Source organism: Trachurus trachurus (assembly GCF_905171665.1).
Source record: "Trachurus trachurus genome assembly, chromosome: 14".
Lineage (NCBI taxonomy): Eukaryota > Metazoa > Chordata > Actinopteri > Carangiformes > Carangidae > Trachurus > Trachurus trachurus.
Window position 1 is genome coordinate 4288636 of NC_139903.1, and position 22683 is coordinate 4311318.

The following is a 22683-nucleotide window of genomic DNA, read 5'->3' on the forward strand; positions in this document are numbered from 1 at the left end:
AATTAATGTATTAATGTATCATGATTCAGAAAGACTTTGTATAGTTAATATGACAGGGCTTTTAGTTAGGGCTGGTTCAGGTAGCTCTGAACCATTTTATAGCTACGCTGCTATAGGCTTAGACTGCTGGGGACACATCTGGTTACACAGAGCCCTCTCCTTTCCTCTCCTCTCCCCTCCTCTCCTCTCCTCTCCTCAGTATATTTTTAAACTGTCATTTTCTGTTGTCATTTTCTGTTGCACTTTGTAGTTTGGCCTTGGTGTCTCGCACTCTCTCTCTGTGTTTCCGCAGATCCACCGGAGCTCCATCTCTCTGCACCAGCCGCCGCCTACATCGCCCCCCTCCCACCCCTTCCCCTGCCGTTAGACCGGCCTCCCCTCCCTTCCCATGGACCAGTCTGCCACCCAGTCCTCCCATCGAGCTGACCGGCTCTCCCTGCCCCCCCCCCTCCCCTCACTAGAAACTGCCCTCATCAACCCCTGCTAACATTTCCATATTCCGCACATTCTGTGACAAACTGTAAACTGTTTTCTTGTCTGTAACAACATCTATTGCACGTCTGTCCGTCCTGGGTGAGGGATCCCTCCTCTGTTGCTCACCCTGAGGTTTCTCCTGTTTTTCCCTGTTAAAAGGGTTTCCATGGAGTTTTTCCTCAGTCGATGTGAGGGTCTAAGGACAGAGGATGTTGTTACGATGCCATGTAAAGCCCTTTGAGACAAACTGTTTGTAAAAACGGGCTATACAAATAAAATTGCCTTGCCTTGCCTTAATATCCAGCTTTCATAATAAACCAAATATGCATAGCATTTCTTTTCTTTGAGCAAAGGGAAAGTGAGTTGAACTCAGTAACAAAGCTTATGTTATCCTAATTTATGACAAATAATAACCTGATGCGAGACTTCCCCTAATTAAAACTTTATTAAAATGGTCTTATTGCAACATAATTTCAAATACACTAGCATAAATAGCATCCATCTTGGTCTCACACACTGGTGAACTAATCCTATTCTATCAGTTCTTGAAGGTTATTGTCAGATATCCAGGTCAATCCCTCACTTTGGCTCGATTCACATCTTTTTGTCTTCCTATATGCAATACTGTATCTTTGCTTCCGATTAATCCTACATACATGGTGCAAAATCAATGCATGCAGTGATACTTCATGTGGCCCTGTATGGAAACTACCAATAACCCCAGCAGTCAGTCAGTATCTGTTCCCAAATGCTGTTTAGAAAGTACTTATCTGTTAAAGAAGTCTTTAATCTGAATGATTAAAACAAGTAACGACACCTTGGTGGGGTTGTAGCGACAGTTAAGTGATGAATCAACTTGTCGAGCCAATTTTCAAAAGACAAGTGATGTGTTTACAGATGCTGGTTAAGATGAGTTCAGTCAGTGCCAGTGAAGGTGGGGAGGCAAGTTTCTATACTTCATATAGTAGTTGATGGATGCAGCCTCCAGCTCTCTGTGATTATACTGTACGTGTGTCTGTGGCTGCACGAGCTTCTGTCCCCAAAATATTTGTTCACAAATGTGTTGAAAAGTGTATTTATAGTAAAGCAAGAGGTGTATCTATCTACTTATTAGTTAGTGAATGACAGTTCTGGTGGACTTTTTATCAGAAGGACATCACTGGGGTAAACCTTAATTTGTGTTTTCTGAGTGTTTACCTGTCATCCATCAATTTCTTAGTTATTTCAGGAATCAGTTTTGATGGAAACTGAAGTTAACTGATTGATTTGATGTCAACATTTATATACAGTCCAAACCGTGAGTATCTGGACATTTGCATTTTTTGTTCTTTGTGCTCTTCATTTAATTTGAAAAAAATATATAGGGATACTGCATTGAGCCTTAATATGATCTGTATATATAAAGAACTTTATCAGAGATGGAGCCTGGAAAGGCTTTTGAAAGCTTTGGACTTGGACTTACAGATACTTTATTGATCTCAAAGGAAATTCAAGCCTCTTCCTTCGCTTCAAAAGTAACCGGACAATTGCAGCGATTTTGAATTTTATGTCATTTTTCCTTTGATAATCAGGGCTTTACTGTGAACAAACAGAAGCTTGCTAGTTTTTTTTTTTTTTTCAAGAAAAGAGCAAATATTTCTGTAGGAATCTTTATTTTAAGCAAAAGCTGCGATGACCACTGCTGTCAACAGTGAATCGGGGTCGACGTTCAGATTTATTTCTCCTGGAAAAGTACAAGTTGGTCCCCAACCGAACTGCTGTATATGTGCCAGCGACCCATCACTGATGCAGACTTCACTCGTAGCATGTAGCTGCCTTTCAGTCCAGTTATTTTCAGTGCATGTCCAACAACAAACCTCAAACATTTCAAATGCATTTCAGGTTAGCGTATAGGGAGAAGCTATAGCCAAACTTCCACTGTAAACCAGGAACATACTTAGTGCTGTATTAATCAGTTTAAAAGCCTTGATACTGTATATTCATGTAGCTATAAACTTATCTGAGAAGTTAAATGACTCAGTGTCACGGGGTTCATTTCATTTCATGTCAGTTTGTTGAGTTTTGGTCCTAATGCTGCTTCATGACCACCAAGTTCTTCAGCATGTCGAAGGAGTTTCCGTCCGGCTCCACTGAGACCACGCCGTGCTCCTTGGTGTGGACCTGCAGGAAGCCGTTGTGGTCCAGACCGACCACCTCGGCCTCCGGTCCGTCCTCGCTCCACAGATGAACCCGGGTCCCGCTGAGGTCAGAGAGAAAGACAGCAACCGTCAGTCTGGGGTTCAGGATCACAAACATGACAAAGCTCTGCCACCGAGAGGGATGATCGCTCCTCAACTTAGACCAACAGTCAGAGCTTAAAGGGATACTTCACCCTGTTAACTTTTCTGAGTCATCATCAAAATTCCTTAGGAGTTCCAGGGGGGGTCCGGCAGGCAGTGGGCTTTTCATATAATGGCGGCGGATAGAGTTCACTTTTGAATGGCCCAAAACACACACTATGAAACATCCAGATACCTCCATACTGCTCGTCTGTACTGACCCAAGTGTCCTGAAGCCGCCACATGGAAAAGTTGTTGGGAAAAAATTAATTAGATCTCTGTTTTTATTCTTTTTGTAGCAGTAGCTCCCAGTGGCTCTGTTGATGTTTGTGCACATGCGCGAGATTTGCTGGGAGATGTTCGTTTGTCGTTGTAAACCATGATGGAAACACGGAAGAACATCTCGCAGCAAATCTTGCGCAGCCACTGGGAGCTGCTGCTACAACAAGGATAAAAACGGAGATCACATTCATTTTTTCAGAACAACTTTTTCATGTGGGGGCTTCAGGACACTTGGGTCAGTACAGACGAGCAGTATGGAGGTATCTGGATGTTTCATAGTGTGTGTTTTGGACCATTCAAAAGTGAACTCTATCCGCCGCCATCATATGAAAACCTGTTTCCAGCCGAACCCCCCGTGGAACTCCTAAAGCGTTTTGATGACTGAAACTTCTCCAACCCCTTCCTTGGCATGACGGTGAGTAGAAAATTGGTGAATTATCGATTTTGGGTGAAGTATCCCTTTAAAGATGGAGACTACACGCCACCTTAACAGCTCAAACGTGAATGAGAAAGAGCTTCTCCTGTATGTAACCCAGATTCCATCCTCTGTTTTAGCAGCAGCATGATAATGAAAAGATTTACACGTGATGCCCACACTACTCTAGAGTTTTCAAGCGCCTTCTAAAGACAATCAAGACACTTTATCATAATACAACTACTGCTGTTTCTGCTGTATTTTCCAGCTCAGTAGTTTGCGGCTCTCACCTGTGCAGCCACCTCTTGTAGTAGGTGGGCAGCACGGCGTCCGGTCCTCCTCGCTGGAAGCTGCTGATGAGCGCCTCCAGGCTGCTGACGGTGCGAGCGACGAGCTGGGAGCAGCTGAGCGGCTGCAGGCTGCCGTCGTGCTGGATGTTGTGCTGCTGGATCAGGTCGTTGATGCAAACCGTCGGGTTGCTGTTTGTCACATTGAACCCACAACCTGCAGAGCACATCGCGTTGAAGAGATGATACGTCATTCTGAGTTCAACATGAGACTGTATTTCCCACTATTCATACAGATTTTAATCTATGTATTTATTCATTTGAAATAATTTGGCACATAACTGTACAGAATATCTCTCTCTCTTTGTTTTATTTCATATGTCTTGTTATATATGTTTTTTTTGTATTTCTAAATTTGCATATTTTTAAATTTTATTTTATTTATTTATCTATTTTTTTTAACCTTGTAAGGCAAGGCATCTTTATTGAAATGGCACATTTAAAACATAAAAAAAAGAACAGCATAAAATAACATAAAAACAAAAAACACAGAGTTAAAAACAGGAGCAAAGAAGAATCAAAAAAGGAAAATAAAAGAAATAGATAAAGTTTACAGTTATTAAAAAGAGCTCAGCTATAATACATAATTTACAATTATCTTTATTTTCAATTCATTTTATTTTATTTTTTTGTTCATATGTTGTCTTTGCAAAGCTTTTATTTGTTATGTCTGTCCATTTCTGTATTGTATTTTATTTCTTTTAACATGTCCGAAATAAACTTAATAAACTAAACTAAACTAAACTAATACTACAATGCTACTGTAACAACCAAATTTTCAATGTGTGGGATAAAAAACAGTCTTATGTCTTATGTCTTACTGCCGTATGTTGGATATAGTATCACAAAAGATTGCATTAGCATTTTTACTGACAAATTACAGTAGTTCCACAACCTTATTATAAGTGTAGAGTGTATGACAAACCACAATCATCCATAAACTAACACTTTTTGCAGAGTAAGTTGTGCATATTGTAAATCTGTGTATATTTGTGGATAGAACTTAACACGCCATAAATAAAAACACATGATTATGGATCGTCTCTTGTGGACACCCTCATACATTTTGGGATTTTTGTGGTATGAATTATGAATAATGTGGGGAAATCACAAATATAATGTCAACCACAAACTGACGGGAAGTGATCCACAAATATGTATAAGTACTAACGGGGTAAAAGTTCTTTATTTGAATGCATTTGTGGACAGAGGGATGTTTGTGGATCCTGGTGCATATTTGTGGATTGTCCTCCACGGTCTATTGTCCAATAAAAACATCATCAGCTCCCTACTGGAGGAGGAGTTTAGGATTTAAAGCTCTTTTCCCTCAATCTTTGAAAAGTTTGACATGACAGTTGAAATTTCCAGATGAGCCACAATTTTTTTCAGATTCAAAATCATAGATATCAATATGAAGAAAGTTTCTATGTATGTAGCCATATTAATAATAAAAATAAGGAACTGTCAGTTCATTAGCTATAATAAAGGAGAGGTTGTTACCTATGAGCAGATGAAAGGTTGATCCCATTACAGTGGAAGTCACCAGAACTCCCCCGAGCTTCATCAGGTTGCTGTAGTAGATGTCGTTGGGCCACTTCACTCTCAGGTCGATGTCCTGGTGAAGGTTGAAATATGTTCTGTCACCATCAGACTTTAACCTTTATTTCATTTCAAATGCACTGACCTGTAATAAACCAGGCATCACCAAATGGTTCGATCCGGACCCGAGACCAATCTCTAATTAATCAACAAGAATAGATAATTTTCCTAGAGCATTTTCTTCCGACGGGACAGCGGGCTCAGCTATAGGTCAATACGACAGCTTCACTCAATTGAGCCAATCAGATCGTTTGTTTACCCTGCACGGCCAGTGCGTCCGAGAGGGAAAGAGAAAGGAGACGGACTGATGCAGGGATGCAAACGGGTCAGGACCAAAAAAGAGAGGAATTGTCGTGGGGGGGGGCTCACCATTAACAATATCACAGAAAAGTCTATTTCCAGTAGTTCAACCCCAACCAAGTATTGAGTGCATATAGATGGACAGTTTTCAGAAGGCCAACATTTCTATATTAAAAATGCTTTAAAAAAATAAAAACCATTGCAATATTTCAATTTTGGAGATACTGATTTTTAGGTCTTCACTGAATGTTAGTCATAATTATTACTATTAAAATAAACTGAAGAAATAAAGACATGGGATTTAACATCCCATTCAGTGTGTAATGGACATATAGGCCTATATAATGTGTTAGTTTCACTTTAATTGAACACATTCTACATCGCGGAGGCGACGTCTCTCCTTCACCTCTGAAACGGGGCAGAGCTCCGTGGGAGACACCTGCCTGACACAGCAACGGACATGCACGGGGGGAAAAACGGCAGCGCCGTCGCACCGAATGCACGCGGATACGCGCCGCGTCTACATTGGAGGTGAATAGGAAGGCTTTGGGACTGATTGACTGTGGACCACCACCAGTCTGATCAGGTCCATCACAGCACAGCAGCTGCAGCTCTGCCCCGCTGTCACATGACGCATATCAGCGCAATCTGTTTACATTAAACCGACATCAGGAGAATAATGAGAATTATGATTAAAAAATATATATATTTGTTTCGAATTTTGGCCCCTGGATCATGATTTTTTTGGGCGCATTCTTGGTAAAAAAAAAAAAAATCCTCTAAAAAAAAGACAGTTGGGATCCATAATGTGTCTCATAACAGTATACTGTGCGTCACGTTATCGCAGAAATGTTGTTGTAGGCCTGTGCATATTCTCATTTGTCCAGGTCATAGTATTTCAAAGGAGGTTAAATCGAAAGCAACTGGACTTATACTGAGTCTCCACACCAGATAGTTGGACCAGTCCCAGCCTGGTCAGATGCTACATGAACTGATGAAGCCTCTTGGATGAGAGGTGAAACGTCTTCCTATACTTTTTTTTTTCAAAGGAGGTTAAATCGAAAGCAACTGGACTTAGTTATAATAAGTAAATAACTAAGTCCAGTTGCTTTCGATTTAACCTCCTTTGAAAAAGAAAAAAAAAAAAAAAATTGTTGTAGTGAATTATTTTTTTGAAACGAGTGAAAACGAGCGCTAATTCGCGTATCTCGCGTATCTCGCGTTTGGTTGCGCGTAAAAGCTCGCGCGAAAAAAAAGCGTTCCTCGTGTTTGAGTGGGAAGCCCCTTTGGGTCTTCCCACCAAACACGATGAAATAGACGAAGACGCGAGGGTCCCGTCGCCATAAAACAATCGGGTGTAGCGTCGCAAAAAAAAAAAGTCGCGTCTACCGCGTCTCGCGCCTAATCGCGTCTTTGCGTCACGGCCTTTTACACCGCGGACGTAACGAATAAACGGTGACGGTGTGAACGAACAACATAGAACAGGACCAGACGTGGCGTTGTTTCCTCTTTTCACCTACAGCTCCACTCTCCCTTACTTACACAACTACTGTTATTGTTGAGAGCAGAGAATTGTGGGATTTGTAGTTTTTGACCAATCCCAGGTTGTGCTCTTTCTTTTTTGTGATTTTCCTGGTTCACACATGTTTTTTTTTTTTAGGGGCAAATGCGAGCGAAATGCTCGCCCATGGTGGGCATACGAAAATTTAAGAGCTGTCTTATTTAAGTCTTGAACACAATAATTCAACAAATTTAAGACATTTTAAGGCCTAAAAGTGTGTAATGGACATATAGGCCTATATAATGTGCTATAACCAGAGACAACCATGAATGAGTTCGCCTCAGTTTCACGTGATTGTCACTGTCAGCCTGTTAGAAAAACATTTTACTGACCCCAGCTGAGACCCCCCCCCCCCAGCTGAGACGCTGAGACCCCCCCCCCTCCCAAAAACAAAAACTCTTCGGATCTGAACGATTCACACAAGTCACCTAATTGGTCATGAAAAAAGCGACTTTCGCTTTTCGGCGCGCTGTTTGCATCCCTGTGATGACAGCATGTCTTGCTGCAAAATAAAAAAAAAAAGGCTGACGCTGAAGGCAAACGCGAGCTGCCGGGCGGATCGTAGCCCACCGCCTTGGTTAAAGCATGTGTGTGTGTGTGTGTGTACATGGGGGCCGTTCAGATGTGGGTCTCTTGTGCGCACAAATCCATTACTGTCATGTGCAGTCACAACCGAAAGCGACGCCGTAGCGGTGCGTTTTCGGTGCGACGTGCTTGTTTCCTACTTCTCCCGCCGGTTGTTGTGTCTGACCCCCGGTTCTCCCTATTTCAGGACTACTGACTTGTATCACCAGAACAGAACAGACATATCCTGTGATTTTCAGCCTCCCTCCATATTTAATGGACGGGGACAATGCCTGACAGTGCAGCTATCAAGATGCTTTTGACACCTTGGCCTCAAAAAAAAAAAAAAAAGAAAAAAAAAAAAGCACAAAACAAACAAACAGGGAAACCCCCTTATTTATTCTGTCTTGTTCTCTTTAATTGAAATTTGCCTGGGGGATACTTTTATTCATGGTAAAAAAAAAGCTAGTTGTCTACTATACAAGTGCACCATGTTAAATGTTTCCTGTGTTGAAAATTGACAATAGATATGAAAATGCACTTTGTTGATTAGGCTATAAGACACCATTTGGACTTTATAAGGTTCGAACCTTTCACTTAGATGAAAGTTTAGTAACTGGACCTCAATGAATTTTAATTGAATACCCCTGTAATATACAACCACTTTATGGTACAATAATAGATCCATGGTTTAACAGCATTGATGGAGCAGTAAGGTGTGCAGGCCGGTACCTGGTATCCAGGCAGAGTGCGAACGGCCTCCACCACTGCCAGAGCAGCCAGATGTTGGAGGAAGGGAATCCTCTGTCCGAGTCTGGAGCTCAGCTCGACCTGGACCTTCAGAGTGAACATGGCACAACCCAGCGGGCTGAGCCACGAGTTCCTGCCTCGACCTGAACACAAGAAAAACACACGAGTGGAAACGGCAGCTTCCAGTTAGATGGAACTAACAGGAGTTTAATGCATCTGAGGTAAAGTAAAGTGTACGGTGTTGAGGTAAACAGTCTGCTCCAGCACTGACCTCTTCCCTGGGTTTGTCGACCGGCTACTGCTATCAACCCCACATCCTTCGGTAGGTGCTGAACCAGTCTGAAACGAGACAAGAACAATAATCATCATTACATTACAGATGGAGTTGTTTTCGAGGCAAATGCAGAGACTGCTTGCAGAAAAAGTGTCCCCGACGGGAACGCGCATCAGCGGTTTTGCATGAATTTCCCTCTAAAACAACTCTGTGTGGTAACGTTGTGTTATTATCTCATAGCGTGGTGAATGTGCAGGTCACAACTTGTCCACCAGAGCGTTTTGGAGTTGTTGGATTGTGTATTTGATGAGTTTGATGAGGGAAACCAAGAAATCCCATTAGCCTCCGTAGCGTAGCTCTGAGCAGCTCGCGGCTCTGCTCCGCCGTTCTAAAAATAGCTTGCAACGACAATTAAAGGTACCAAACCTACTGCTATGACTATAGGTATTAAGGCAATGGGCCAAAATTTGCCAAAATGTTGAACTATCCCTTTAAATAATACTAAAGTAGGCCCCCGCCCCCTCACTTTTCTCTTGAACTACAACAAAATCTGGGACATTGGACACTCATCACAGGTTCATACATCTACAAGGTGTGATCAGTTCAAACAAAGAGTGTGTTATTGCTCTTGTTTTATTTGAATAAAACATCTGAAGAGTTTAATATTCATAAAACTATTCAGTAATTCACAAAAATTAGACAAACGTTTTCTGATCCTGATCTTTTTTTTTTACTTCATGGAAAGTTTTGTCAGGAACCTTTTTCTCAAACTACTGAGTCACCTCTTGTTGACTTCACTAAAATTTTAATTAGGTGAGAGACAGACAATTAATCAGTGACTAAAGATCTTTTCTCTGTTTTGTTCATTTGTTAACTAAATATCTGACTGTGGCTTGGAGAAATGAAGATAATTAAGAACATAACATTAGTCTTTAATAAAAAAAAAAACACTAATTAAAAAGAAAGTAATCTGCAGATTAATAGAAAATGTAACAATTTAGCTTTGTAAAAAACAAAATAAGAAAAATGCACAAGACGCAGCCATCAAAATAACTTGACTGAGGAAACCATGTTGTGTAAGTGCAGTTGTGGTGCCATGACTATCCATCCTGCAGGTTGCAATTATTAACCCAGTGTGTCAGTCAACATTTCTTTTAAAAAGGCTGATTTGAGAGCCGGGGGCCATCGCTACTAGAAACCAAAGAGAAAAATGTTTGCACATTCTCTCATCTCCAAACGTAATTAAAGCTGATCCACTCGGCCAAGTGCAACTGCCCTCTATTGGTCAGCGAAACAAAGACCGAGGCGGCCGAACCAAGAGAGCAGAGCCTGCTATTGTGATGCAAAGCCGGTCAGTGATAAATCAGCTTAAATGCAGTCCCGGTGTGAGGGAGGGAGGGAGGGAGCCCCCGACTCAGACTTCTTCTGAGAGAACAGACTGACGGCTCAATCTGGATCCTCAGCACAAGGAACTATATACGACGTGAAACATAGTGTCGACTTTCTGCTCGGACTGGCTGTTAACTAGTAGCTTGTACAATTAAACAATTTTGAGTTTGTTTGCCTTACAATAATACAACAATAATAAAGTGTCTATTTCCTGTACACATTAAAGGGATAGTTCACCCAAAATTCAAATTTCACTCATTATCTACTCACCCTCATGTCGACTAAGGGCTGGGAGCAGGGCCGTCCCTAGGATTTTGGTGGCCCCCCTAAACAAGATTTTTGTTTGTGGCCCTGCACTCTAAGCGCAAACACCAAATCACTGGTTGAAACTGAATACAGACGTGTTTATGCCCTCTGAGGTTTGAGGCCATTTTCTCGAATTTTACATATTTTCTTAAATTTATCTTTTTAAGATACTTGTAAATGTAACAATACTCAAGTGTTTTATGTCTAAATATTAGAACCTCTGCTGTAAGCACACTGAGGCCAATTTGTCCTAGAACACTGTAGAAAGAAATAATTTAGGCCAAATGCTGGACATATGAGGTCTGCATTTTGAAAAATTTCAAATCCCTTGTGAAAACACTCCTTCAGTCATGAGAATGAACTGCTTTGGTGCTTGAAATAGGATATGAATACAGTAATAGATAAGTGTAGAAAACAAGTCTAAAATGAAATTTTATAAGATTGCTTTTTGAGCACAAATGTTGTCATTCTGCCGTTCTATTTTCACCAAATGTCTGAAATGTGAGATAAAAGAAGCTGAATATTGACTTCAAATTACATATAAAGCTCATAGCGTGCACGTGCAGACCTCAGGATGTTTAAATGACTTGATGAACCCCGGTACTTTTCTGATCATGTGGCCCACCACCTAACGGCTGTGGCCCTAAACAACCTCATAGAGTGTTTATGCCAGGGGCCGCCCCTGGTTGGGAGAAGTTTCAGAGACTTCCGTGGCTTCTCGGAATTACGGGGGGGTCCGTGCAGCAGTATTTGTCCATATAATGGTTGTGAATGGTGCTCACTTTTCTTCGTCCAAAAAGACACACCAAAAAACATCCAAATACCTCCATGCTGCTCGTCTGTAATGTCCCTCTTGTATTGAAGCCCCGACATGAGAAATTGTTCAGAAAAAATTAAATAAGTCTATATTTTAAGCTTGTTTGTAGCGGAAGCTCCCAGTGTCTCAGTTCACTGCTCTTCCTGTGTCAGTGCAAATCTCGCGTGATTTGCACTGACCGGCGGAACAATTTCTCATGTCGGGGCTTCAATACAAGAGGGACATTACAGACGAGCAGCATGGAGGTATTTGGATGTTTTTTGATGTGTCTTTTTGGACGAAGAAAAGTGAGCACCATTCACAACCATTACTGTATATGGACATGCAGTGCTGCGTGGACCCCCCTGTAACTCAGAGAAGCCACGGAGGACTCACGGCCCTTAGTCGACATGAGGGTGAGTAGATAATGAGTGAAATTTGAATTTTGGGTGAACTATCCCTTTAAAAGGGAGTTTTTAAACCAACTTATAAGACAGAAACAGCTGAAAAATCCTCAGTCCTCCTCCTCCTGAGCTGAAACACCACACAAATCAAGTGTTCATGTTCACGTGGGCAAACTGGGTGTTGTTTTAAGACGGATTGGAGGCCGACTTGAAAAAAAAACAAAAACGTGAGCCCGTCCTTTTAAGTTCAAATGCAAATAGTGCGAATGCAGCACATGTCAATATGGCAAATGAAAACATGTAGATTGTGTGGGAAAAAAAAAATTGATTGAATTTTTGTTTCCTTAACTGAAGCTAATTGCTCTGAACATTTTCTATTATTCTTCTGCAACCAGGTAATTGCCAACATGTGCTTTTGTACATTTGAGAAACAAAACCCCCGAGTTCCTGCTGTCGAAAACCCGTCAGCTCTCAGGCTTCGATGGAAGGAAGTCATCCTGAAAACTGAATTTAAATCACATTTACAGAAAAAAATGAAACTGCTTTTTTTTTTTTTTTTTTTTTTGCAGTAGTCACATTACTATGGTGTGATATTTGTTCTTTTCATTGATGAGTGTTGTCAAGAGACATCAAAGAGAAATGTAAAATCCACTGTTCCACATAATTAAACAATAAATGAGAAGGGGGCTCTGGACACGGACGAGTTAATGGAAAGTATTGTCCCTCTTTCCACGCGGTCGGTCGCTGAACACCATGTGTGGGCACGCATGCCTGTTGTTCACACATCCTGTGAGTTTGGGTTCAGATGTAATCACTCCCAGAGCACAAGCGTGTCGCAACCGCTTCTTAATAATAAATGACATAAAAAAAAAAAGAGACAAAGACAAAACGTGAGAAAGAAAAAAGGTCAGATCTGTAGAAATGATGTGATGAAGTCACGTCAACATGGTGGAAAATGCCTGGGATTCATGACTGAGGCTGTTTGAGAGCAAAACTAACAACCCTAAAGACTGTTTAAGTGATAATTAACTTTATTTGTGCTTTTTTATTGCGTTTATTTGCCGAGTTAAAGAAAAAAAAAGTGTCAGATTCACTCAGGTTTTGCACGACTGAATGTCAGACACTCGTTTGGTTCTGGCCGCTCTGCAGCGATTCAGCTGAGCCGGCTAATGGGAGCCCCACTTAAAGATTAAAGCCACGCTAAAAGATTTATTGAGCTGAACTCTTTTGGCTAAGAGGTCTAAATTAATGACCACAATGCATTTCACCCCCTTAAGGAAACAACTCTACTATTCATTAGCCCATACTAAAATAAATACACACAGAACATGATGACAAATGTTAATCAAAATGAAGCTGCATGGCACACTGGATAATAAATCCCCACTGACGCTGCTTTATTTTTTCCTCACACACGGCCTAATCCAAACACGAGACGAGTTTAGAACAATGAAATTGATCACTGGTTAAATCATCGTGCAAAGTGCAAATAGGAAACTCAGTGGTGTTAAAGACTATAATGAACAAGCACACACACTGGCTCACACACACACACAGAGAGAGAGAGAAAGCAGATGGCAGGTAATTTTTAGCCTGTCATCAAATTACTCATGGTATTAACATTAATTAGTGACAGACGATGTGACATCTGTCATTAGTGGTGACAACGACAGTCAGTGTTGGTTTAAATGAGAAGCTGATAATTACCTGCAAATTGAAATGTGTAAAATCGCTTATGAATATATTGACATTGTAATTTGCAATGATACATTTAATTGGTTTGTGACTTAGCACAAGGTGGGAGGGGGAGGAGGGGCACAAACACAGGTGAACTGCTCATCTTCTAATCAAATCTGTAAAAATGAGAGAATCTGGAGCAACAGGATTATTTAGGATATTTATATTTATATGTAAATGTATAAAACAGACATAATGTTCCAACAACTCAGACTCAAATTACATTGTGAAGATGGAAACGCGGCGCATGCAGCTGGAGCAGAGCGAAGCCAAAAAGCTGTGCACAACTCTTTACTTGGCTTTGGTCACATTTTTCACCTTTGCACACTAATTTCCTCTGGCGTGAGTGAAACGCTCGCACTGTCGAGCTGTGGCTGAAATAATTATCCGTAATAATTCCTCACTGTTCAGAAAATAACTCAGCCCTGTAGTCTGTTTCATTTCAACAGCCCGGTCGGTGTCGTGGATAAAGACGGGGGGTTTCATCGGGAGGGTGTTACTCTGCTGGACTCGCTGAGGGACGGAGGATTACTCTCATTTCATTATCTCGGTACATTGTAGATGAATATAACTTGTCTATGTTCATTTAGCTGCTACATTATCTAAATAAAGGAGCAGCAGCAGCAGTTGAATCAAGGCCATTCAGCTCGGTTAACAGCTTTATTTCAATCTGTGAGTGTAGTGGAGCAAATGGTTCATCACACAGCGCTGTGTGTGACAAGATGTCGCCTTGTGAATGCCAACGGTCAAACACCCAACATGTTTCCGTTTATGACAGAAAACAAACAAACCCCCCCTTTTTTTTGGCAACTTCTCTGCGCATGTGTGTGTATGTATACAGTATATATATAGATATATACATATGTGGCTATATATATATATATATATATATATATATATATGTTTTCATCTTATTTTTGTTTTGATGCCTGCATTATTGAATTTGTAAAACGATTTACTGGAAAAAAAAAGGGATCAACTACTATAAGTTTGCTTCTTTCTGCCATTTTTCATTCAGGAGTTGCATTATTTTTTGTATTAAAGGGACAACGAGGAGTTTTGGAAAGCGAAGTGTTTTCACACTACATTTCCCATGAGCCTCCGCGCGTACGGTGAAATTCTTGGATGGATGAAAGCGAAAACATTTTTTGAATGTTTTCATTAATCAAGAATGAAAGTCGGAGGTTCGGAGTGATTCGGCGGAGTTATTCCGGGAAATCGAAACAAGGAAATACTGGGCGAGCCGACCACTAAATAATAATATCAAAATAAGTATAAAGACAAAATTATATATTTATTGAAAATTGACCCATTAACAAGTGTGTAATGTAGATTCATCCACATTAATATGAGACTCTTTTAACTCATCTGGGTCTCTTTAAACTGCTTCAATGTTTCAACTGTTTCAATGAATGAAAAAAAAAAAAAAAAAACTAAACTAAAAAGAAAGACTAAAACGTGGTTGGTGATTCATTTTCATCTGAATCGACTGATTATATCCCTGAGTTGTGGCAAAGTTTTTGAGTACAAAAAAAAGAAAAAAGAAAGAAGCAAAAGGCAGATTATTGTGCATTGTCATCTCCTCGTTCTGACAAGACCAGGACAAAAACCTACAAAGTAGCATATCTGACGGACAGAGAGAGGAGGCCATTGTCCCATGAGGAGGATCATAGGCCTCTAAATCCCTGCTTAGGACTCTTTTTGTTTTAGGGGGCAACAACTAACCCTCAGGGGTCACCCTCCCAGATACAGCCCAGCAGGGGGATAAACGCCCACCAAGAGAGAAGAGAGGATCAATCAGCTATGTGACTGAACGTCCTCATACGTGTGAACTTCTGTGCACCGCCGTCGGCCGTCTGAATGAGACAGACACAACATTTATTTCTGTTCACACACTCAGATGTAGAGCTACCGACTCAGTACAGGTTCAACTCAACAGTCATTTCCTCACATAAACATAATCTAACTAACCAAAACGGCTGGATGTGATGCGCTCACTTAAGATATTATTTTTCTGAAAGCCATTTATCTCCCTCAAAAGAATCCTCTCACTTCCCAGATTAAAATATCTCAGATTAAAAGATTATTTCTGCCGTCGATGCTCATTTTTGAAACAGGATTTGCCCGTGCATAAGCGTGTTTGCATTGATCATTCAGCGGCATCAAAAGGCTTGATCAATAAGCAAGGAGCAACTAATCTGTAAATGTGATTAATTGAGCTAATCCTATTTACTGAGAAACAGCAGAAATGATCATTTCCAAGTAGCACCATTGGAGCTGATCAATAAGAGAGGACCGCTCCATTACCACGGAGCAGCTGAGCCACCGATGAATGACCTTGCGTTGCTAACAGCTTGTTGGACCGGGCCTGTCTGGACACAGCAATACAAAATTGGCCATTAGACTAACTACACAACCTCCGAATGTCCAGTTTTGGTTGTATTATTTTGGGGCTAAAGCTAATGAAAGTCTCCTCCTCTCAGTAGCAGGTACCAAACTCTACCATGATGAATGGTGCGAATCAGTTCAGGAGGTTTTGTGCAAACCTGCTGACAAACAGCACCTCCTTGTGATAATAATAATGTCTAATGCTGCATTCACATGGAACTGTCCACCCCCATGCAATTCACAACCGGATGTGATGTTTTGGAGGGAATTTAAAGGGATATAGTTCAACATTTTGGCAAATTGGCCCATTGCCATAATCCCTATAGTCATAGCAGTAGGTTCGTTATCTTTAATTGTCGGTGCAAGCTATTTTTTAGAACGGCGGAGCAGAGCCGCGAGCTGCTCAGAGCTACACTACGGAGGCTTATGGGATTTCTTGGTTTCCCTCATCAAACTCATCAAATACACAATCCAACAACTCCAAAACGCTCTGGTGGACAAGTTGTGACCTGCACATTCACCACGCTATGAGATAATAACACAACGTTACCACACAGAGTTGTTTTAGAGAGAAATGCAGAGACTGCTTGATGAAAAACTGTCCCTGAAGGCAACGCGCATCATCGGTTTTGCATGAATTTACCTCTAAAACAACTCTGTCTGGTAACGTTGTGTTATTATCTCATAGCGTGGTGAATGTGCAGGTCACAACTTGTCCACCAGAGCGTTGTGGAGTTGTTGGATTGTGTATTTGATGAGTTTGATGAGGGAAACCAAGAAATCCCAAGAATGAGCCTCCATAGCGTAGCTCTGAGCAGCTCACGGCTCTGCTCCGCCGTTCTAAAAATAGCTTGCACCGACAATTAAAGGTAACAAACGTACTGCTACGACTATAGGGATTATGGCAATGGGCCAATTTGCCAACATTTTGAACTATCCCTTTAACATAAGTTTTCATTTTGCAAATGCAATATCAAGAGAATATACTATGTATAGCTATGATAATAACATTAAATAGCTAATACACAAGAATGTGTGGTAAACAATATGGCATCAGCCATAGCAACACATTGTCTGCCAGATTACATGTGAACGCAGCGTAAATTGTATTAAAAAAAATAAAGAAAAGGATTATCACTTTTCTTTAAGGTGATTTAGGCTAAGTTTGATCAGCTAGTAAATATTTAAAATTGAAAAATTGAACTGTTTCCATGCTGCATGTGGTCTGTGGCTGTGAACAGATGGAACTGCTGCCGGCAGGTTGGTGCAGCCTCGTTGCAGAGAAATGAAAACCTTTGGACCCTGCATGACTTGTGCATGTTGGTGACTCCGACGCGGGGAAGGGTTCAGGGCTCTAGAGTATAACATACCTTCCACTGGACATAAAAAGTTCATGTCGAACACTGCACCATATGTTCCCCAGAATAAGAAATGAAGACGTTTAGGCATCTGCTTACAATCTTTTATAATTGCAGGTGGAGCATGCAAGGCCAATTGGGCCAATTTGATTTTTATGGTCGAACCTGTTGCCACGGTTGTGAGGAATTCATTTTCTCTGCACCGAACCCCCTTGTATGTCCTCTGTGGTTTTTATTTTTCACAGGAAACAGGACTCTAATTCCATACAGTCTCAGCTTGGATATTGGATTGCTTGTCAAAATAAACAGAGGATGCCAGGGCTTTAGCCAAACAACTGGAACAGCTTTAAGCAGAAGAGTCCCCCTGTTAAGGTTGTGTTTTCTATTCAGATTAGCAGGAAGGTGTTGCCCTGCAGGAACCGTGTGCTGCTACCAGGCTCCGAAGTGTGACTGCTTTGATTTTAAGAAACGTAATCAAGACTCAATCATAGACGTTGCAAATTCATAACAATGGAAGAAATGGACAGTGTTTTAAAAAAACTTTCCACATGGAAAACAAAAAGCTGTATTAGTCGAGGTAGAAGGGAAAATAATCCGAATTACATTTACATCCCCTGCTGCTGCTGCTGCTGCTTAAGTGGGAAAAAGACACAGAAGTAAAAGTGGGCCTTTGGGTTTTTCAACGTCGAGGCCCGAAGCTCTCGGAGGAAAAAAAAGTCAACAAGAAGGAAGTGTTGCTGCAGGCGCAGGGATTAAGTTTAGCAGAGCAGGAAAAGAATCATTATGCTCTCAGGAGCAGCCAAGTGGTGTTAGAAAAGACCTGTAGTCTCTTATCCCGAGTCGCTCACAAATAAACACGTCCACACTTAACTGTCCTTAAGTAAGCAACAAAAAGCCTGTTCACACACCCGTCACACATTACAACGGGATCAGACTGATGAGAGCAGATGTTCACCACTGGATGAACCGCTGAACGGGTAGCCTACCTGCTTGTTATTCAATTATATTAATCTTTACGACGTGAAATACAACAACACGGGGGTTTTTATCTTTATGTGACTCACCACTGACGGCGCTAAAAACGGACAAACCACCTACAGCCAACGGAGCAGAGTTATTATTCTTATCACTATCGCACCATCACAATAAGAGAGACAGAGGAGCGACCTCGGCATAAACAGGGCGCATCTCAGTAAATGAGATAGTGTCGCCCACTGACCCAGAGTAATAGAGACTTCTTTTTTCAAGTTTGTTTTACAAAATTTAAACTTTTCATTTACTGGATTTGGGGTTTTAATTAAATGTAAGCCATAATCATTACAATTAAAATGAATAAAGACATGAAATATTCCAGTCCGTGCCTAATGAATCTACAGTATATAATATATGAGTTTCACTACAATACTGAGATAAATTAACTCTTCCATGATATTATCATTTATAGAGATGCACCTATAAATGTGTGTAAAAATTATACTGCCAACTGTTCCCATAAATATTCATATACATTTTGATAATAGTTAGAATTAATTCAATATTACCGGATATATAAACAAAAAATGTTTAGTAAGGTAGATCCAAATAAGGAATTTGTGTGGTTAGATGATGCTGAGAAGCTAAATCATCTTTTTCATTTGAATATATTTGCATTTTCTTTATTTCTTGAAAAGGCTTGGGCAGTGAGACGAAGAATGATATATAGTTGAGTACTGAAAGTAATCTTAAATTGTTTATTTATGTGTCACACCTGTGTGGCAGGTAATCAGGTAATACCAACAGGAACTGTATATTTATATAAATTAATTAAAGCAGTAGTAAGCGATCCGGTGGTTTTGTCTAACTTCTTGTCAGCCGATGGAGTTAGCAGTCCCCGCCCTCGTCCCTACGTCACCACATTCACGCGCATCCCTTGGCTGCACACACAGAGAGGACCGCCCCTTTATGCCGTTCTCTCTCCTCATTGGATAAAGGTTGTAGGATACAAGGAAAGTTTTCTCCTCGGCTCAGAGCAGAGCAGAGTGACCCGTGTTTCAGACCAAACACTCTATATAAGTGATTGCTGTCAGAAGATAGAACTATTTAAGACTTATATTAACACAAACATTCCGCTTACTTCTGCTTTAATTAATTAATTAATTCATATAGAATTTATATACTAGACTTTGTTGGTTCAACAAAAGGAACTCTTCTATTAGTGTTTAATACAAGTGATCAATGATAATAAAAATATCTTTAAGAGTGTGTTTGGCAGCTATTAAGCTTTAACGCGCCGAGTGACGGGGCCTGTACTTTGTAATTGTGTTGTATTGTATCTGTCTTCAGTTCTTCCTGAGCACCAGTCACATTAATGTCCCACAGCGGAGGAACAGCTTCACGCTCGCCTCCTCATGCGTCTTCATTTTACCGGAGCTTCCGTGACAGTGACGGACTCCCGAGGCTCAGCTGAGCCGCGGTGATAAATGTCCCGAGATTGAAACGCCTCAACGCCTCAAGAAAATGACATCCACTATTTTTATGAAAATAAATAGAAGTAGATAATATAAAGTTAATTGGCTGGTCTGTCAGCCACGTTGTCTGAGAACTGAAATAGAATTAGTCTAACAGGATAAATGTCCAGGACGGAGCTGCACACAGTCTGCAGCACCAGTTTGTCCCTCTTTTGAAGTTGCCAACTCATGAAGACAACTATTTTTATCCATTTAAAACTCAGCGCCGGCGTCGTTTGTTGAGAGATGATCCATCAGATAAATAATTGTTATGACTTGAGAACTGCTCCTTGCGGGGGTGTGACAAGGCTGCTGTCATTTTGGTTTTCACAGTGAATGTTAATGAACCTGTGAAACCTCAGCAGGTGCACAACATTGAGGGGGGAAAAACATGTTCTGCTCTTTACGCGATTATGTTCAACATTTGCAAAAGCAATCCATGACTGACTGACTGACACAGCACCGCAGACAGAGAGGAGCGGATTGTTGATTATTCAGAAAGTGTTTGTATCCATGAGCCCAGTTTAGCATTGACATCGTGAGAAGCTTATGAAATAGTCCTTAAAACAAGATTAACGCTATAGCTTTAAAGGAATAGTTCACAAAAAAAAAATTCAGTCATTATTGACTCAACTTCAAGCTGATGAATACTCCGGAGTAGTTTACTCGAAACAATGTCATTTAGGACTTTTTTACAGCCTAAACAGTCCTGTATTGAATTTCCCTGGGGTGCGTGAACGTCAGAGCGCAATACAGGACTGTTTAGGCCGTAAAAATGTCATAAATGACGTTGTTTCGTGTAAACTCTGGGCTATATCCCTGCAGGACACTTGGATTGCAGCGGACGAGCAGAATGGAGGAAGATTACAAGGTTTTTGTGCAGTTTTATGGACGTTTTTGTGTCGGCCGCTATTGACTCTCATAAAAAAGTTTTCGTTGGACTACGAACCGGCCTCCTGGGTCTCCAGATGCACTTTGAGGAATTTCATTTTTTGGTGAACTATTCCTTTAAGTCCATTCAGTGAACTTTTACTTGTGAAATCACAATGTGTCATTTGTCCTCAGATTAAACATCAGTGCTGGTCTCTTTAAATATAAATTAAAGCTAAAAGCAGATATAGAGCGTTCCCACACCCTTATCTATTCATTTTGTGAATAAAACCACTGAAACGTTGAAAAGTTGTTGAACTAACTGACACATATATATGATATGATGAGTCTCTCTTACCATGTCTAAAGTGCTGCTGAGTGTGAAGCCGCTCACTACAAAGCGTCGAGATTCCAGTTTGCTGTGAGAACACTATCTCAGTACCGACTATTATTGGCTGCTCCCGGCCGAACAAAGCCTTAATACCCTGAGCAAACACGCAGTGTGCTGACCATTCAGCCTCGGCTTCGAGCCTCTGCACTCAGCGGCTCAACCTGTGTTTTCATGAGCTCCTCAATTTCAGGCAGCGCTGACCCGCGGGCTCCTTCAAAACCAGGTCCCTCTTTGCCTATTAGAACCTGTCTCAATGCTTTATTTATCCTCAGACATAAGAAAAAGCCGGGGCATTGTCATCTCGAGGCACTCTAATTACTAACTCATCTGGAATTCATCGTCTGTTTGACTATTTGCTTATTTGATTAACCATATAACCCTATTTCTGCAAACAACAATAAACTTGGGAATATTGTAATTCTACTAACTCTGCTCTCTGGGTGAATATTCATGTGTCCTCCTTTGTCTCGGCCGCTCAGCAGAAATATAACAGAACTGTCTACCAGATGCTGTCGGACACAAGTGAAGGGTTTTACACGCTGGATTTCACTGCTTTTTGCAATGGACACTCATCATTAGCTTTGTTTGTAATTGACCTAACATATATTTCTCGCTGTCCTTTGTAATGCAATGTTGTGGGTCTGAGATTGTGTGCATGTTTAAATTGTGACCTGAGAACTGTGGAGATGAATTAATAACGTTACTGTTTAATAAAAGAATAAAAGAGCTTGTACTGTATATTATAAAAAAATCTGTGGAAGTGACAGAGATTTAGGTTTAAATCTGTGTTAAAACTTTGTTACTTTCTCCCTTCGGACTGAAGATGTGTGGGGAGACTGTGTGGACACGTTTAAAAGCTGCTCTGAACCCCGTCGTGTATAGATTTTTCTTTTTGTGGAGCTTTTTATTCGTTACCAGTTTTATTTCCGTCGTTTGATGGTGTTCTTGCTCTTCTCAACCCGGACTAGACAGCACATGGGGTGATGTATGGGGAATGACCCGGCAAGCCGCGAGTCAAAACTAGGGAGTCGAACTGTTCAGGACGTTTTTATCAACGTGTTCACATTCAGCTCTCGGGTCAGTCAGTAGCCAGACCGAGGGAGAAACAGATAAAGTGTAAACATGGACCTCTGTGCTCTGATATTATTAAAAACTGACCGACTGCCCAGGCGTCTTCTTATATAACCTGTATCACAGAGTTCAGAAAAGTTGTAAAGTATAATTCACTTATAAAAAGGAGAAGAAAAAAAAAAAGTTTTGATTCTGTAGGCTACTAAAACTTTAGTTTCAGGTATTGCATCAAGCTGCGGCTGTGAGAAATGATGACATTTCACACGTTGGAGGGAAAAATCTGAACCTGGTAGGAAGAAGTCACATCTCAGTACTGTAATGTAACCTGTGTACTACACAGTAGTACTGCTGTGAACTACAGTACAATACATACTGTATGTACCGGTATAGGACTGTCTCTATTGAGTTTATGAAACAACTGACACTGTAAAATGAACACAAAACTTATTCTACTATTTTACTACAATCTTTATGAAATTACACAAAAGCTCAATTAAAAGCCAAATTAAAAAGCAGAAAAAACATATTATTAAATATTCAATATCAATTTTACAACATGAATAAAATGTAATATAATCTAAAATGCAATCTATAGAACATGTG

General features: G+C 40.7%; 1 protein-coding gene across 2 annotated transcripts in view; it reads right to left on the reverse strand.

Annotated features, from left to right (window-relative positions):
• Positions 1-773: 773 nt before the first annotated feature.
• Positions 774-22683, reverse strand: part of hlcs (holocarboxylase synthetase (biotin-(proprionyl-CoA-carboxylase (ATP-hydrolysing)) ligase)) — a 47255-nt gene continuing 25345 nt past the window's right edge. For both annotated transcript variants that reach the window (XM_083986416.1, XM_083986415.1), the window contains 5 exons: positions 8882-8949; positions 8593-8753; positions 5337-5451; positions 3780-3993; positions 774-2713 (listed from right to left, as the gene is read on the reverse strand). In XM_083986416.1, the coding sequence (XP_083842542.1) occupies positions 2542-2713; positions 3780-3993; positions 5337-5451; positions 8593-8753; positions 8882-8949 (730 nt within the window). In that variant the 3' untranslated portion in view covers positions 774-2541. The remainder of the gene's footprint in view (positions 2714-3779; positions 3994-5336; positions 5452-8592; positions 8754-8881; positions 8950-22683) is intronic.